The 17,093-nt window shown below is 40.6% G+C and overlaps 1 protein-coding gene and 1 long non-coding RNA gene across 5 annotated transcripts in view; one reads left to right on the top strand and one right to left on the bottom strand.

Annotated features, from left to right (window-relative positions):
- LOC137377564 (uncharacterized) overlaps nucleotides 1-17,093 on the top strand; it is a 122,201-nt gene that overhangs the window by 60,599 nt on the left and 44,509 nt on the right. The window lies entirely within an intron of this gene.
- amot (angiomotin) overlaps nucleotides 2,515-17,093 on the bottom strand; it is a 133,023-nt gene continuing 118,444 nt past the window's right edge. For all 4 annotated transcript variants that reach the window (XM_068047318.1, XM_068047320.1, XM_068047319.1 and 1 more), the window contains 4 exons: nucleotides 11,880-12,002; nucleotides 8,937-9,169; nucleotides 8,342-8,554; nucleotides 2,515-6,398 (listed from right to left, as the gene is read on the bottom strand). In XM_068047318.1, coding sequence (XP_067903419.1) covers nucleotides 6,301-6,398; nucleotides 8,342-8,554; nucleotides 8,937-9,169; nucleotides 11,880-12,002 — 667 coding nt within the window. In that variant the 3' untranslated portion in view covers nucleotides 2,515-6,300. The remainder of the gene's footprint in view (nucleotides 6,399-8,341; nucleotides 8,555-8,936; nucleotides 9,170-11,879; nucleotides 12,003-17,093) is intronic.

Below are 17,093 nucleotides of genomic sequence, written 5' to 3' on the forward strand. Positions count from 1 at the left end.
GAGATAACAAAGGCATGGATGAGGGTTTCAGGAGATGAGGCGATGTGGGGTGGAACCAGGCGATGTTACAGGGGTTGAAATAAGCAGTCTTTGTGATGGAGTATATTTGTAGCTGGAAGCTTATCTTGGGGTAAAGCATGGCTACCCGAACCGAACAGACCCGACGACATGTGGGGTTCGGGTCGGTCAGGTCTCTCTTCTGAGTCCAGCATTCAGGCTCGGGTCGGGCTGGATGTGGACAGTGCTGTCTTGCTCCGGGAAGTAATCTTCAAATGAACATTCAGGACTTCAAGGCGGGAAATGCGAAGTCCGGACTCCGCAGTAAAGCCTGGCTAGCCAACCAAACCTGACTACATGTGTGGGTTCGGATCGGGTTGGGCATTTAAAAAAATTAAAGAACTCAGGACCCGGGTCAGGTTTTAATTTTATACCCAAGCTAAGCTTTATCTTGGGGTCAAATGCAACAAGGCTGTGAATGGTCTGGTTCAGCCTCATTTGCCAGGGGGAGGGATGGAGTCAGTGTGTAAGAAAATGGAGATGGTGGCGGGAACCTAAGACAACGGCTTCAGTGTTCACCAAAAATCAAAGAATTTGGAACTTTCGAATACATGCTGATGCTGTAGGGAGGTCCCACGGCATTGCAATCTCCAGTATATTACCAAAAACCTTTTGTATTATCTACTGTTACATGAACAGTTTTCAGGGTTTTGTTTTAAATTCAAGCGAGAGAGTAATTTGTTTTCATCTGGTGGTACTTTTAGTCATGCATTGTTGGGGTGGCATTGCTAACACATCACTGTGGATTCAGTTATTAAACTCATAGCAAAATGGCAGAAACCCAATATTACAGAAACAAACAAGTATCTCAGCTCCTGGACCATCTGAAGTTGCCCTTTTGGCCTGGCAAAACTCCACTGCTGCCCAAAGTGCTACTTAATTTCATGTGTAAGCAGTCAGGTTAGAGTTCGAAGAGCTGAAAAATCAAGGATGATGGTACAAACTAAGCATTAAACACTACCACGTACAAGATCATATTCATTATTATGGATCAAGAATTGAAGCAATTTGGAATAACTGCTTCCGTTTCAGCTAGTTACACATCAGCTGCAATTGAGTGAGTGACAAGGCAGCCTGTTGCCAAGGTTTCTACTGATTGTTGCTAGGAGGCATGTCAGTGATAGTCGTCTCTTCTTTATAGATACATGATCAACTTCGTACTTCTCACAGCCCCACAGCTACAAAAAGGAACTCAGCAATGTGGGAAGGGAACTTGCATCACTACTGCATGGTGGTTGTGTCCCTGTGCCAGGCCTAGTGTTGGAGTCGTAATTAAGAGTTTTTAGATTAAATTCGTAAATCCACTTATTAAGATTATTGCCTTTCAATATTAATTAAGAGGTAGTCAGCAGAGTCAGATTCTGGCAGGGATCAGTTGCTCTTTTCCAGTTTTGACACAGTGCTGGGTGATTACAAACACATTTCAGTCTTGTCCCTGGTGTAAAGTGCTTTTAAAGTCAGATTACTATGTCTTGTTGGCACCAGCATCCTGCAATATGCTTTGAAATGTTTCCATGGAAACCAGTCAGGGTGTGGAACCACACTGTCAGTTTCAATAAATCTCAAGTTGAAGCATCTATTCTGATTAAAAACATACTTTATAAAAATCGCACTATATTAAATCAGAGTGGAAGGATAGCCTTCTTTACTACACACATATCAACTATTATGACATCTCTGCTATGGTCTTAAACCCTTGTATGGTTGGACCCCAATGGCTAGTTTAATGACCTGTGTCTTGGGATTTGAACACAGCTGTCTTGTCGTCCTGGATCATTTGAGGAGGTGGTGAAATCCAAGGTGCTCATTACATTGCCGGAGACTGAAAAGACCACCCAAGGATTCCAAGATTTGGGAAAATCCTGGATGGTTTAAAAACACATTCCTAAGCTGGAATTTAACAGTTAAAAAGTTTTTTTTTTAACAGCCCACCCAATAAATATTTTGCAACTTGTGTTTATATTATTTAAGTGGGTTGAAAATCATCTTGGGTGGTAGCAGGAAATGGCTGAGAAAGATTCAACAGCCCCTTTTACACTTCACCCAATTTGCTTTTCCAATGAAGTGTCGATCAGGAAAATGAGACAACTTGTTATTTGAACAATAGTGTTTCACACTCATTATTCAGTAGATGAATTTGTGGATAAAACATTCTGTTCTTTACTGAGATTTACCCCGCCACCCCCATAGCTGTTCATGAAGCAACTGGATAAAACATTTGGTGGCAGTGGCACAATAGAGGCATGGCATTTGTGCTCTAGTTACTAATTAAGCCATGTAAACATCACAGGATAGGACACAGAATGGGCTTGAACTAAAGGTTCACTACTCAGTAGTCTTGCCTTATAATGAATACAATTACTTTGCTTTGAACATTAGAATTTTTTAAGTTGTTTCACTGTTTATGAGTGGCATTATGCTAGAATACAATTAGTAAGAAAGACAACACTGAGCTGATTTCATTACAATTTAGAAAACATTTCTATTAAATATACAATAAACAATACAACTGAGAAAATACAAAATACAGTTGGTTTTAACTTAAGAGCAAAAAGCCAGCTTTAAAAGTCTAAATAGTTTTGGATTATATACAACAGAGTAAAAAACTTTTTTAAAAAATGCACCACATATCTGAGATTTATTTCCTAATTGTTAAGTGCACAACTTGAGTAACCAAATGCCTGCCTATCAAAATCTTGAAGATTGAATTTTTAAAAACCTTTCTCCATCCCTAGAGTGAGGCTAATTTTGAAACTTGAATAAAAATCAGTTTTTGAAATGCTATATACAGTCATGACTTGGTATTTTTAACTAGGTTATTCACAAATTTGAACAAGACATTACTAATTTTATGTGCAGGACAGAGTGGTACAGTGCAATGTTACAGGCTTTAGAGCCAGAGCCATTTAAATATATGTACATTATATACCTTTTTCCCTCAAACTTGGTTTAGTGCCTCAATATGTAGATGAAGTGACTGTTACCTTCTTAAGGTTAGCTCAACGTTATCATTTTTCATATGTAAATGACAACCATTTATCCAATAGTTTCTGACATAAATCAATTCCATTTGCAGCCTGTGTATCTCTTTTTTTTTTGCACAGGTGAATTTCATTAGTTTGGAATTGGCTTCTTAAAAGCAAACTCTTTACAAATTATTGTACATACAACTTTCTGAAATTATAATTACAGGTTTGTGGCTGAGCTCTTCATATAGTCACCTACTGCTGAACACAATTCTTTTCTACTAATTGGGCTCTGATAAGAGGGCACCACTTTAATAGCAAAGAGGACATCACCATCTCACTGGGCTAGTCAGTGCAGCAATTTCCATTAACTTGAAAACATTGAAAAGTAAAAATGGGCAAGTCGTGGGTATAAATATATATTGGATTAATCACAACTGATTAACACTATAACAGGAATTCCTATTGTTATCGCCTTAGCACTGTCTAGATTTAATGCTCAGCATTGAACCAAGACTCAGATAGTCCTGCTTTGTGATTGTAACAGCCTCCTAGGTATGTGTTATTCCAGAGTCTTTTAACAGGGTTATGGTATTTAAGGGATACAACTGTTATATAGCAGCATTTCTGTTATATTCCAGGCATAAAATTACTATGCAACCAGTCACTAACTTGTGTACTAAAAGATATCAAGTCACAACTGTAATATAAATTAGATAAATCTACAATAGGTATACACATTTCTTGTATAAATGATTATGAATGGAAATAATTTCAAAGATATTGTATCTAGGTGAGAACTTGGCTGGGATATTAGTTAAAACTAATTAAATGCATTTTTACATTAAAAAATGTAAGTTCACCCTCGAAATTTATGATGATCACAGCTTTTCTAGCAGAAACGCTGGCAAGTAGAAATGGTCCACATTTTCACATGAAATAGGCAGGCAATTAAGAGGGGTCCACTCTCTACCTCCACCCTCCACAAGCTCCCTCTGGTCACCCACCTCCAAGCCAACTACGACCAGCATCAAGAGGGCTGGACTCAGGTCCCCTATCTGCTATATCAGCCAGTAAATGGCACCAAATGGGAGGAGGAGCCATGAAACAACCTGAACAAGAGGGAGAAGAAAAATTTAAAATGGAGTAAATTGTGTCATTGCAACATTTTAGTGAAGCTTAATGGTAGGCAGATGAAGTTTGCATCATATGTCCACTTGAACTCTGAAAAACATCAGTAGCCTAATTACCATTTTTGCCCTTCCAAAGTATTTTGAGCTATACAACACCAGAGTGAAGTACTACGGTTCACAGAATCATATAATTGTTACAGCGCAGAAGGAGGCCATTCGGCCCATTGTGCCTGCACCAGCAATAGGTTTATCACTAATGGTGGTAGCAGTAATGGCAGTGGGAGCAACTGACCCAAGTACAATTTTATTCCTGGTAACAGCAGGCTCAATAAAACTGTTCATAAGGCTGCAAACCGTGTTGCTTATTCTTTCCCCAGATTATTGATCTATCATTGTGCCCTACAAATTATAAAAGGTTGGAATGCAGATCAATTAAGCAGAGTGCAAGGTTTCTTTATGATCTGCTTATACCTGCAGAACAAAAGATTAACACCTGTCTATTAAAGGTACGCCAAAATATACCGCATACACCAAATTCCACAGATTTGGGACTCGGATGAATTGTTATGGACACCACAGAACTGCATATGAGTAAAATAAAGTCTGATGCATTTACAACAATCGCATTTTAACCAATAGATTGAAATGTACATGAACTACAATCTGCCTGAAGCTTCAAGATATATTAAGGTTGGGCAAAATTTTCAGGATCCCAGGATATTATAAAACTAACAGATTATACTGTAAACAGTGCACAGGAGATACAAGTCTGAACCTCATTTGTCAAGGTACAGAGCAATATAAGGTTGCAGTGTTACATGTTTCTATCCCACAACTTACATTTTTAACAAGAAAATTGCTAAAGCAGAATGATGTTCTGAACAGACACATCTGTCTTTCTTCTCTGACTGGGGAGAGGGTTATCACTTAGCCTGGATCTATACTGGGTCCACATGTGTTTTAACCATCAGTTGTTTATAGTGAAACTGGTTTATAATAACCGTGCTTAGGACATATTTCAGATGGTCTTCCAAGACTGGTTGAAACCTGAAATCGTTGCCTGTAATGAGCTGGTTAATCTTAGTCAGGAAACCAGTGGTGGAGACATTAGGGAGCTTTACAATTAGTCTGGGTATCCCCTTGCTATGGAGGACGAGAAAAAAAAAATCAGCCAGGATTCATGTTCCTGAATTTTATCCAGTGACATGAGTAGAGAAAATGCTCATGCATGGATGCCAAAGTACCAAGAGAACTGGGCTCAGTTGTGAGGTCCTCACTGTTGAAAGGCCATTCCAACACTGTTTTGGCTCATTCTTCAAGAATATTCACTTTGATGAGGTGCTGGAAGATTATCAGTGCCACAGAACCATATGTCATTATGAGTCAGTGGCTTCAGTTGGAAAAGAAAGAAAATTGGAGGGGAAATCCTAGAACCATTAAATTTAGGACTAGAACAGATGTTTAGTGATCACTTAAGAGTCTCTGCATACATGACCTAGGGACAATAAAGGCAGATTTAACTTTAATTGATAATGAACAGCTTCATACACAATCCAGTGTGTTTTAAACATCCACCTTCAAATTGTGTTCTAGTTTTGCGTAAACTGAACAAAAGCAAGAGAAAACCGGATTATTTTCACCAGGATTGAGTGGGTTTGGAGATTTGCTGCGACTCTGGCCTTCACCTCAAAGGCCACTTGTCCCTCTTTAGTACATTGTTATTGATCAAAGAGTGGCTCTTGAATACGTAGCTGCTTGTGGTCTTAACATACTGCTCTATTTCTTTGTGTATATAATACTTCCATTTACAAATGTAAATGTATTCACTCGAGTTGGAATGTATTGTATAAGGCAGTGCAGATACTTCTTGAAACAGTTTGTACTGATATTGGTCGATGAAGGGCCAGGTGGATAATTTATTTTTCCATGTATGTTGTTTATAAAGAATGTGATTATAAAGCATACACATCCTTCAGTCCATTTTTTGTTTCTTCCTGAAGTGCTTTAGCTTTATTAGCACTTCACCTGGAATAAATCAGGATCAACTTCACATGTTTTTTTTTCACAATGGACCTCAACGAGATCAGGTTTTGTATTTCCAATTCCCTTTGTTGCCTCCTCACTCTGTTCTAGATGAGAGAACTTCAAATCAGAATTTCCACCATCTCATTATCAGCAAGGTCCTGCCCAAATGGAGAAGGGGGAGCTCTCCTGTCAAGTGTACAGCTCAAAGGAGCACTATCTGTATAAAAACAAAAGAACTGATATGTAACTAAAAATGAGTTTTTACAACTTCAGTAACATCAAGTAATCTTTAAGGAAAAGCTTCAAATATATCTCAGTAGTTAATACATAGAACACCCATCCAATATCTGGTTCAGATTAAAGATTTGGTTCAAGAGCACTTATTGCAACAAATTATCTTATTATTGCTATGGTCGTATTGGAATACTATGTACAGCTTTGGGTATTTTGCAACAGACTACAGAAATATTAAATAGGGTTCATTAATGAGCAACTGCAATTCAAAGTTATAAAGTGACAAATTGGAACTTGCATTCCCTGGAGAAAATATTTAGGTCTTTACACTCTAAAAGCCAATCATGTAGATATAAACATGACCTCAGCACTACAGAATAAAAGCACAACACTAGCAAGTTTCAATTGAGTCTACAAATTGGAATAATTTTATCTCCTCACAGAGGAACAGATTTGTAGAGGACTTCCATCAAAGTAATTAGAGCTAAATTCACTGAAAAAGAACCTGGACGAGTATTTGATTACCCAAATGATTGAAGGTTAAAAGTATAGAGGCATAGATCAACAAATGCTGTATAGAACATTATGTTTCCAGTCTTTTTGAGACTATGAAAATGCTACCAGTTAGGCTTATATAATATATATTACGGCCCTTGACAGATAGCTTGGAGTTTTGCTGTTTGCCTTTGGTGAAGAGTCATCTTAAAATTACACAGGAGAAAGTTCCATTTAATCTACACAGTGAAACGAAGTATTAAAGTGGTTGTTCACCACTTACCAATAGCAGTCTCTGACAGCTGGAGGAATTACTGACTGCCTTTTCTTACCTGATCACGTCACTGCTGCTGATTGAAAGTAAAAAAAAGCTATGTGTTTGTTTTTTTTTGTGAATTTTGTGCTCACTTTGATGAGAAGTATTAGTGCTGACGAGCATAATTTTTTTTTTTACTGTTTTTGTCACCTAGTATCGGAATCAAGCATTCAGAGATCAAATAAACACAAATTACAGCTTTCCTACAGTAGGCCGAAGAGGCTTTCATCTCATCAGTCTGGCCTCAATGTCTGCAACCAGTATTTCCATTCCTGATGGTTAGCCAGAGGTCCCTGCTGGAATATGAACCCTTGTAGGTATTGGTTGAGCAAAGAACCTAGTTCAAATGTTAGTTCCCTATACCAATCCCACCACCCTGCAAGCTCTCCTCTGCCCTCCTATTTTCAAACAGTCAACCATCAGTCATAATCTATGCTTATACTGGGCGGCACAGTGGTTAGCACCGCAGCCTCACAGCTCCAGAGACCCAGGTTCAATTCTGGGTACTGCCTGTGCGGAGTTTGCAAGTTCTCCCTGTGAACCGCGTGGGTTTTCGCCGGGTGCTCCGGTTTCCTCCCACAGCCAAAGACTTGCAGGTTGATAGGTAAATTGGCCATTATAAATTGCCCCTAGTATAGGTAGGTGATAGGGGGATGTGGTAGGAATATGGGATTAGTGTAGGGTATGTATAAATGGGTGGTTGATGGTCGGCACATACTCGGTGGGCCGAAGGGCCTGTTTCAGTGCTGTATCTCTAAATAAAATAAAGATACGAGAGGGCTACTGGCATCTATGGAGCCATAACTAGACATAAGTCACTGCCTTCAGGAGATGAGAGTAGAAAATGGGCATTTGTTTTCTAAAAGGGAAGAAATCGCTATGGCTGTATTTTGTACCCACCGACTGTGAATGGTGGGTATCTAGGTGTACACAGATTTTTCTGGGCTGTGTTCCAAGGTAATAAAAAATCTCAAAGTTAACAACTGATGAGATGCCCAATCTTTACTCTACCTGTTTATGCTATCTCAACCCTTCAACGTGCTACAGCCTGGCAAGATATGATTAACCACATGCTCGCCTGTATGAGGGCACAGGACATCCATTAAACACAATACCTGTTTTTTCCATGCTTGCAGAGCTGCTACTGCCTAGCTTTCCTTGCAATGGTGAGGCAGTGCCCAATTTGTTATGTTCGGGACCTCTTTCCGTCTGGGTGCTGCTGTCCTTGCTTCCTGTTTTAGAATGTGCTGATAAAAGTGGTGTGGAGGGTAGTACTGGGGACGAGGAGGAAGAATGCGACTCATTTCTATCTGTGCTGAGCAGAAAACCTGAAGAAATGGGGGGAGGAAAAAAAAACAAACTTATAATTCTTTTGGCTATTCAAGTAAAGTGATGGTTTTTGCTTGGTAACAGGAGGAACTAATTCCCAAGTATTCATCACAGTAGTACCCAGAAGGAAACAAACAAGCTACAAGCAATTATATTTTACAACTCTGCTTTTTGATCAATCTTATTTCAGTCTTAAACCCAATATGTTTAGAAGTACACTTCTTTGACACTTAACTAATTCTGTAGTCAAAAAGTCCTTCAGTGTTATCTTAACTCTTTTGGTTGACCACGAGTGCTACTGAATTGGATCAACATTTTTATATATAATGGTTTACGATGTTCGTCTTAAATCCTTTAACTTTAAAAAAAAAACATGTTTACCCAAGCTCCCTTTCCAGCTCTTGTCTTCCTTCCTCTCCTCAATTATTGGATTACTGGACAGGAGTGTGGGGTAGGACGAAAGCCCAGACGTAGCATTGGAAATAGAAACTAGAGACTTTGAAGGTCTTAAAGCAGCTGGTTGTTCCGTCTTGACTTGTTCCCTCCGTGACCTCTGTTGCAGAACTTTGATCATAGCATCCTTCTCAATAATTTGAGCATGAAGGGTCTTAATCCTGGAACATCACGCGCACAAAAAAACCTATCAAAGTCCATTCAACATCTCAAACCAAAGCACCTTTAAAATACAAAAGCCAAATACTGGAGATGCTGGAAATCAACTCAAACAGAAAATACTGGAAATACTCAGCAGATCTGATAGCATCTGTGAAGAGAAACAGCGTTGACGTTTCAGGTCCAGTTCTGATGAAAGATCATCAGCCTGAGACGTTAACTCTGTTTCTCTCTCCATTGATGCTCCTTTAAAATATTTCAGATTTGGGGAAGTTGGATTAGAAATCATGTACAGCAATGCTATGACCAGGATACCAGACATCTCTCAAAGGGATGGATAAAAGATGCACATGAAATGATTTAGTCCCACTACACTGTTCTTCCTCAACTCCTGGCAGCCAATTCTAAAGTATTATTGGAAAAGGCCTAGAAACAGGTCACCCATTTTAGTTTAGTTTAGTTTTAGAGATACAGCACTGAAACAGGCCCTTCGGCCCACCGAGTCTGTGCCGACCATCAACCACCCATTTATACTAATCCTACACTAATCCCATATTCCTACCACATCCCCACCTGTCCCTATATTTCCCTACCACCTACCTATACTAGGGGCAATTTATAATGGCCAATTTACCTACCAACCTGCAAGTCTTTTGGCTTGTGGGAGGAAACCCGAGCACCTGGAGAAAACCCACGCAGACACAGGGAGAACTTGCAAACTCCACACAGGCAGTACCCAGAATTGAACCCGGGTCGCTGGAGCTGTGAGGCTGCGGTGCTAACCACTGCGCCACTGTGCTGCCCATCTTTAATGCTGGCTGGAGAAATCCAAATGGGAAGTAAAAGATAACAGCCATATGCTTCACCCAGAGGGAGATATGTGAATTATTAAGTCACTCCACAATATTTTCTCGTGGCTAGTTCAAGACCAATGTTGGCAGAGACCTGGGAGTTGGCTACCTGTTTTTCACTTGCCTGATATTTGGCATTTCAGTGGCAGGATGGAGGAGAGAAGGGGAGGGATGTTATGTCATGTAACATACAACATGAAAACCACTGATTTATGTTGATTGAATAAGTCAGTTTATCTTTTGGGAGTTGAATTTTACGATGCTGTTCATTTTTCCACCAAAACTGTAAATCAGTGGCCCCAAATATTGTATATTTCATTTAGTTATGTACTAAATTTTATCTTACTTTCTTGAAAGAGAAGGATAAACAGGGAGATAGTAGGAAAGAGGTAGCAGATTATGAGCTAACATGTTCTGGAAAGTTTTTTTTAGGGCGGCACAGTGGTTAGCACCGCAGCCTCACAGCTCCAGGGACCCAGGTTCGATTCTGGGTACTGCCATTGCGGAGTTTGCAAGTTCTCCCTGTGACTGCGTGGGTTTCCGCCAAGTGCTCCGGTTTCCTCCCACAGCAAAAGACTTGCAGGTTGATAGGTAAATTGGCCATTGTAAATTGCCCCTAGTGTAGGTAGGTGGTAGGAGAATTGGGGGAAGGTGGGGATGTGGTAGGGAATATGGGATTAATTGGCTGGCAGCTCCTGGAGGCAGGACTTCCTGCCTCAGAGGGGCAGAAATCCCACCCAAGGGCAATTAAGGGCTTGGGCCACGTAAAATCACGGTGTGGCTTCCAGGCCGGCGGAGGTGGACTCGTTCCCGACCTTTAAGCCAGTAGAAGGGGCCTCCGCCTCAACGTAAAATCCCGGCCATAATCTAAGAGATGAGTTGGAGGGGCTCAGCTGGAAACTTAACAGCGAAATAGCTTTTGGGCCTCGAGGATAAATATATTCATAGTGCAATCAAGGAGGGGCAAAAATTCAAACTTGCCAATGCGCCCATATCCTGTGAAGAAAAATAAAGCAAGAGGACCTCTGACAGGCTGGAACTTGAAAGGGGGCATCAGGGGTTTTGCAGCAGCATCAGGAAAGGCCCAAACAGGACTGGTAACCAGCAAAAGTTTATTTGTAACAGGGGATGAACTTGGTGGTGGTGGTGGTGGAACAAATTTCAGGCTATGTTTACAAGTAAGTGCTGTAGAGACCAGTGCCACCCAACTTGGAGATGGACCTGTAAGGACTCAGTCAGACGTAACTACAAACAGTAGCTAAGTTTAGGAGTGAGAGTGGCGTGACAGAAAAGGGTGAAGACAAAAGAACAAGAAAACAGTTACAGAAAGCGTATGCGACACACAGCACTTGAATATATGAGACATCGTGACAGATCTCTCATAGGCAGTCTGGAGTCTAACCTTTAGTTACTAACCTAGCGTGCCTTAAAAAGGACTGCTCTGATATTCCCTGTGAGAAGTAGTCTAAATTGGCACATTGTGAGGTCAATTAAATGTGAATTGTGGTTGGACCATCAGCAGGAGCATGGCTCCTCTCCTTAAGAGGAGGTCAGGTTACGTATAAAGAGAGAGAAATGGCAGGCCTTTCTTTTTGTAAACCTTTTTTTAAAAATTGATTTGTTGCTATTTCACACATAGTGTCGAATCTAAAATGTGACTGACATCTGAAGTGAGAGGATACAAAAATACATTAAATATAAAAATATAAATGTATATATAAAATTAGCATCAGTGCCAATTAAGCAAAACAGTGAAATTTTCTCCCTGCAGCATTTTAAAATATACATCTATAAAATATTATTTAACGAACACAGTAGCACATTTTAGTATTTCTGAGGATACAAATGTATCTTGGCCGACCTGCTTTCCATGTCAAGGCACCTCCTATTGGCCATCAGGATTTCCTCCTCTTCCTTCTGAATCCGAGCTTCCAAGGATGTTTCGTAGCTACCGTTTGGAGAATGGCCAAGAACGGTGGTATCTCTAACAACAGACATGATGACCAAAATTAGTACTATAGTTGACTCCACCTAAATTCACATTATTTAGCTTGACAATGATTTAATGAGCAAATTCACCAACTGCTGTATTGCCGAATCATACTGACCAAGGGTTCTCAGTCTGTGCTGCATTAAATGATCTTAGCCTGGGTTGCAATAAGAGTGCTACAATCGGCTTAATCCGCGCCCCCCCCCCTCCCCCCCCAACCAAGCTCGGTCGTTGGTCCTGACTGTTGTTCAGTAACCCATGATGGAAATTGTGCATGAATATTGTGTACGAATATGTTAGGGCAGACAACTCAGCTGTATCCTAATTAAATAGGCTGCTGACACTGTTTAGGGCAGGGATCTGCAACCTGTGGCTCCGGAGCCACACGTATATCATTAAGGACTCGTGCGGCTCCTGATCTTGATCGATTGAACCCATTTTAAAGGCTTGTTTCATTTTTTTAAACATTTATTACCATTGTACTTGTGAGAAAGTATCATTAAATTAACAACTATTCTGTAAAAACCTTTAAATTGTTGTTGAAATATGTCAAACTTGTTTTTCGTTATTATTAGCATTTGAATAACAGCATCATGGCTAAGATATTGCACTTTTGACTAAATTTTTAAAAATGGTTATGATCCTGCAGTGTGCCTTTAAGGTTGTAACAGGATCAGTACTGCTTTAAGGCAGCAAGCTCCAGGGTCTGAGTCAAAGGATGCATTCTCATTGCCATAGGATACAGCCATTCAGGACCAAGGACATGAGCTACAATGTTCCTGATTGACTTTTGAAACTAGCTATAAAAAACTGGCTTTTGAGACACAGTTAACAGACACAGACAGACAGCTGACAGCATATACTGAAGGAAAAGATAGTTCTCCCTTGGTTTATTTAAACCCTATTTATCATACTCTCAGAATTCTGATGTCAAGCCAATTAATTTCTTAAAAGAAAATAACCAAATTTCTTGAACTACTGAACTGTAATTGCTGAAATTCATCACTGGAAGAGCATCATTTCAACTACTGAACTAGACCACGAGCTATCCTACTATTGAAGAACCTTCCCCCCTCCCACCATTGGACGGGGTGGATGGTGGATGGGTGGGGGGGGGGGGGGGGGGGGGGGAGGATGGGTGTGAAGTCCAGGGGGAGGGTTTTTCATGGAGGTGGAGGATTTTCTGGTGGGGGTCCTCCGTGGGCCACAGATTGCCCATAGAGGAGGGACCCAGCCCCAATCCCACAGGGAGGATGCTTCATACTACAAGATGCTCTCTCCACGTGGTGGAGGTACCCTCGCGCTGCTGATTAAATCCCAGCAGCACGGAAGAGGCCCTTTGGCTGTTGTTACGACCAGGTGAGATGGGTCTAGGGGTTTCCTCTCAGCCTTTGCCGGGTTTAACCATAACAGGGTTTAATTTTTAGAAAAACGCTGTGTTTTAGCTCCCCGTTAGTGAATCCGTGTTCACCGCTTTCCAATTGTAAGGCAAAGAAATCAATTCGGACAGGTTTTCTTAGATTTTAAACAAGAAAGGTAGAAGTTTATTAATCTTAAACTCTAATCCGGTTACCAACTACAAATATGCAACATGACCACACTAGCGGCACAGTGGCGCAGTGGATAGCACCGCAGCTTCACAGCTCCAGTGACCCGGGTTCAATTCTGGGTACTGCCTGTGTGGAGTTTGCAAGTTCTCCCTGTGTCTGCGTGGGTTTCCTCAGGGTGCTCCGGTTTCCTCCCACAAGCCAAAAGACTTGCAGGTTGGTAGGTAAATTGGCCATTATAAATTGTCCCTAGTATAGGTAGGTGGTAGGGAAATATAGAACATAGAAAATACAGCACAGAACAGGCCCTTCGGCCCACATAAGGGACAGGTGGGGATGTGGTAGGAATATGGGATTAGTGTAGGATTAGTATAAATGGGTGGTTGATGGTCGGCACAGACTCGGTGGGCCGAAGGGCCTGTTTCAGTGCTGTATCTCTAAACAAATAAACAATTGGAGGAAAGGGAGAAACAGAGAGCATTTCCTGAGAGAAAGTGAAAGAGTAGAGAGGGAATTTAAGTTAAAAGAGATGGAACTAAGACAAAAGGGTAGTCTTAAATCCAGGGAAAATTCAGGCCAGGAAGAATCTGAATTTAGTTCAGGATCCAGCGAGAAGTTGTTTAAATTTATACAAGCTCTTCCCAAGTTCGAGGAAAGGGACGTAAAGGCATTTTTCATATCTTTTGAAAAAAATAGACAAATAGATGAAATGGCCGAAAGAAAGCTGGACATTGCTTATGCAGGGCAGGTTGGTAGGCAGAGCTCATGAAGCTTAAATCATGCTTCCTGAAGAGGCTTCTGCAGATTATGAGATGGCAAAAAAGGCTATTCTCGCTGCATGAATTAGTCCCTTAAATTTAGCATCAGAAGTTCAGGAACTTGCCGAGCTTGGCCGGGCAGACATATTTAGAATTTGAAAGGGTGAAGCAAATTACTTTTGACCGTTGGATACGGGCATTAAAGATAGAAACCACATATGAGAACCTTCGAGAATTGATTCTCTTACAAGAGTTTAAAAACTCATTCTTTCAGCAGTGAGAACTCATATAGATAACCTGAAAGTTTTGAAAACTAGGCAAGCTGCAGAAATTGATGATTTTGAGCTTGTGAATAAGCCAACCTATTTAGTCCATCACCCACATAAACCCAAGAAGGATAGAAAGTGGGAGAGTGAAAGGAAGGCAAGTAGCCGGGAACAAGAAGGAACAGCTGGGAATGCCCCAGGATCACCTCCTCAGGCCAGAAAGGAAGGTGCTGAGGGTAGAAGTGAGGTTCACAAGCCAAAGTGTTATCATTGCAACAAAACGGGTCATCTTCGTTCAGAGGGCTGGAAAATTCGAGGTAAACCCACAGGGGTACTCATTGGGATACCCAAAGCTAGTGCAGAGGAAAAGACTCTGACAGAGTATAGCAGACCAGACTATAGCTTTAACGACAGCTGTGAATGTGAAACCAGATACTGAAACGAAAAGGAGTATGGAGGTTAATAAAATACCTGAGAGTTATAATGAATTTTTGTCAAAGGGGAGAGTAACTCCGTATCCTGTAAGTGAGGCAGGAAAACCTTTTATATTCAGGGACACAGGAGCAACCCAAACACTCTTAGAGTCACAGAGAGATACAGCACTGAAACAGATACAGCCCTTCAGCCCACCGAGTCTGTGCCAACCATCAACCACCCATTTATACTAATCCTACATTAATACCATATTCCCTACCACATCTCCTCCAACATTAATCCCATATTCCCCACCACTTTCCTACCACCTACCTACACTAGGGGCAATTTACAATGGCCAATTTACCTATCAACCTGCAAGTCTTTGGTGGTGGGAGGAAACCGGAGCACCCGACGGAAACCCACGCTGGGGTAAGATATGAGGTTTCCACCAGAGAGCGCCTTGAACACTAAAGCTTTTGTTAATGGAATTGGCGGAGAGTATATCCCTGTACCTTTGTATAAGTGAGTGAATAACTGGGATAGTAACTGTAGGTGTTGTCCACAATTTACCAGTAAAGGGAGTTGATCTACTCCTAGGAAATGATTTGGCAGGATCAAAAGTATCAGTTTCTCCCATAGCTACAGAGGAACCAAGTGAAATTAAGGAAACAGAGCAATTACAGGAACAAGTTCCGAGAATATTTCCTGCGTGTGTAGTCATCCGAGCAATGGCTAAACAGGATCCATTGTCAGAGGTAAAAGGGGCACCACAAATAGATAGCCAATGTTGTTTATATCTTAGTAGTGCTTAAGAATTTAGTTTTTCTAATTAAACAGTTAATTTGTTGATCTAAAGACACCTGGTATGATTAGCCTCATTCGGGGGTTAATGGATGGTACAATTTGGCTGGGTCTTTCTTTAATTTGAAAAGTTTAAAAATGATATGTTAGGCGACCTGTGGAGGGACGGGACTGAATCAACAGTGCGTTTCTCCCACCACAATCAGAATCGAATATTTTGATTGGGGGCTTTGATTTGAGTGGTTTGTCGTAACAAAATGGCTCTTGCTATTAAAATTGTCGACCCCTGGTCTAGGGTAACAGATAAAGAATGGTCACTTGGGTAAGGTACCAGAGGGTTGTAACCGATATGGAACTATACACCAACAAGAGTTAGTGCCCTCAAAGGTAAGTAGGGGAAATAATAAGTATGCATCTCATTGAAAGATCTAGTTGCTATATACCAAATCCCAACATGTTTACTCTATTGTATATCCTTATTCAAGTACATTACTTGTGAGTCTGATAAACATCCAATTCTTAATGATTTAGCTTTAATACAAATTGCAGCAACCAAGTGCAGGAGCTTTAGTAAGAGCGAAAAATTTCAAAAATCTAAACTTTGTAAAATGTTTTTTTTTCAGAGCTGTTTTTATTTGGCCTGAAGTTCTGAGTGAAAAACTAGTTGTCAATTGGCTATAATGAATCTGCAGTTTATTAGAAAACTTGATGCAAGTGTTACATTCCTTAGCGAAGTAATAGTGTGCTGCTCGGGACCAAACTGTAACTAAGCCTTGTTCAGTGAGCTCAGTACAGGTTCCATTCTGCTCTCCCTGAAGTTGGATATGAAGGCAGCTATAATTTGTTGTTCACAGATGAACCTCTGGCTCAAGGTTAACATCGTGTTTAAGATATTCACTTCGCTTTGTGGTCTAGCAATGATCTGCATGGAAATTCCAACGTGATGAAAGTCATATGTGAGGATTTCATCAAGTCTCAGCTGATAGGAAGGAGTAAATTATTAAAAGGAGTGATATAAATCACACAACTTTAAAACAATTATTTAAATCAATCTGTCACTAACAGTTCGCAGTAGGCTTGTGTGAAATAATTTACAGATGCTTCTGTAACTTGGCTCCATATCACTTCTCCTATTTTTGCGAGAGTCAAAGAAAGCCTGAAAGCAACAAATGGGGTGAACAACAATATTCATATTTATAATTTATCTTGGCTCTAAAAAGGATCCTTTCTTCCCCTCACTCATGTGTACGACCAGAGCAGAGATAGATTAGCTGTTGCAAAACTCTGATCTGAGTC

The sequence above is a fragment of the Heterodontus francisci genome, chromosome 15 (assembly GCF_036365525.1).
Source record: "Heterodontus francisci isolate sHetFra1 chromosome 15, sHetFra1.hap1, whole genome shotgun sequence".
Lineage (NCBI taxonomy): Eukaryota > Metazoa > Chordata > Chondrichthyes > Heterodontiformes > Heterodontidae > Heterodontus > Heterodontus francisci.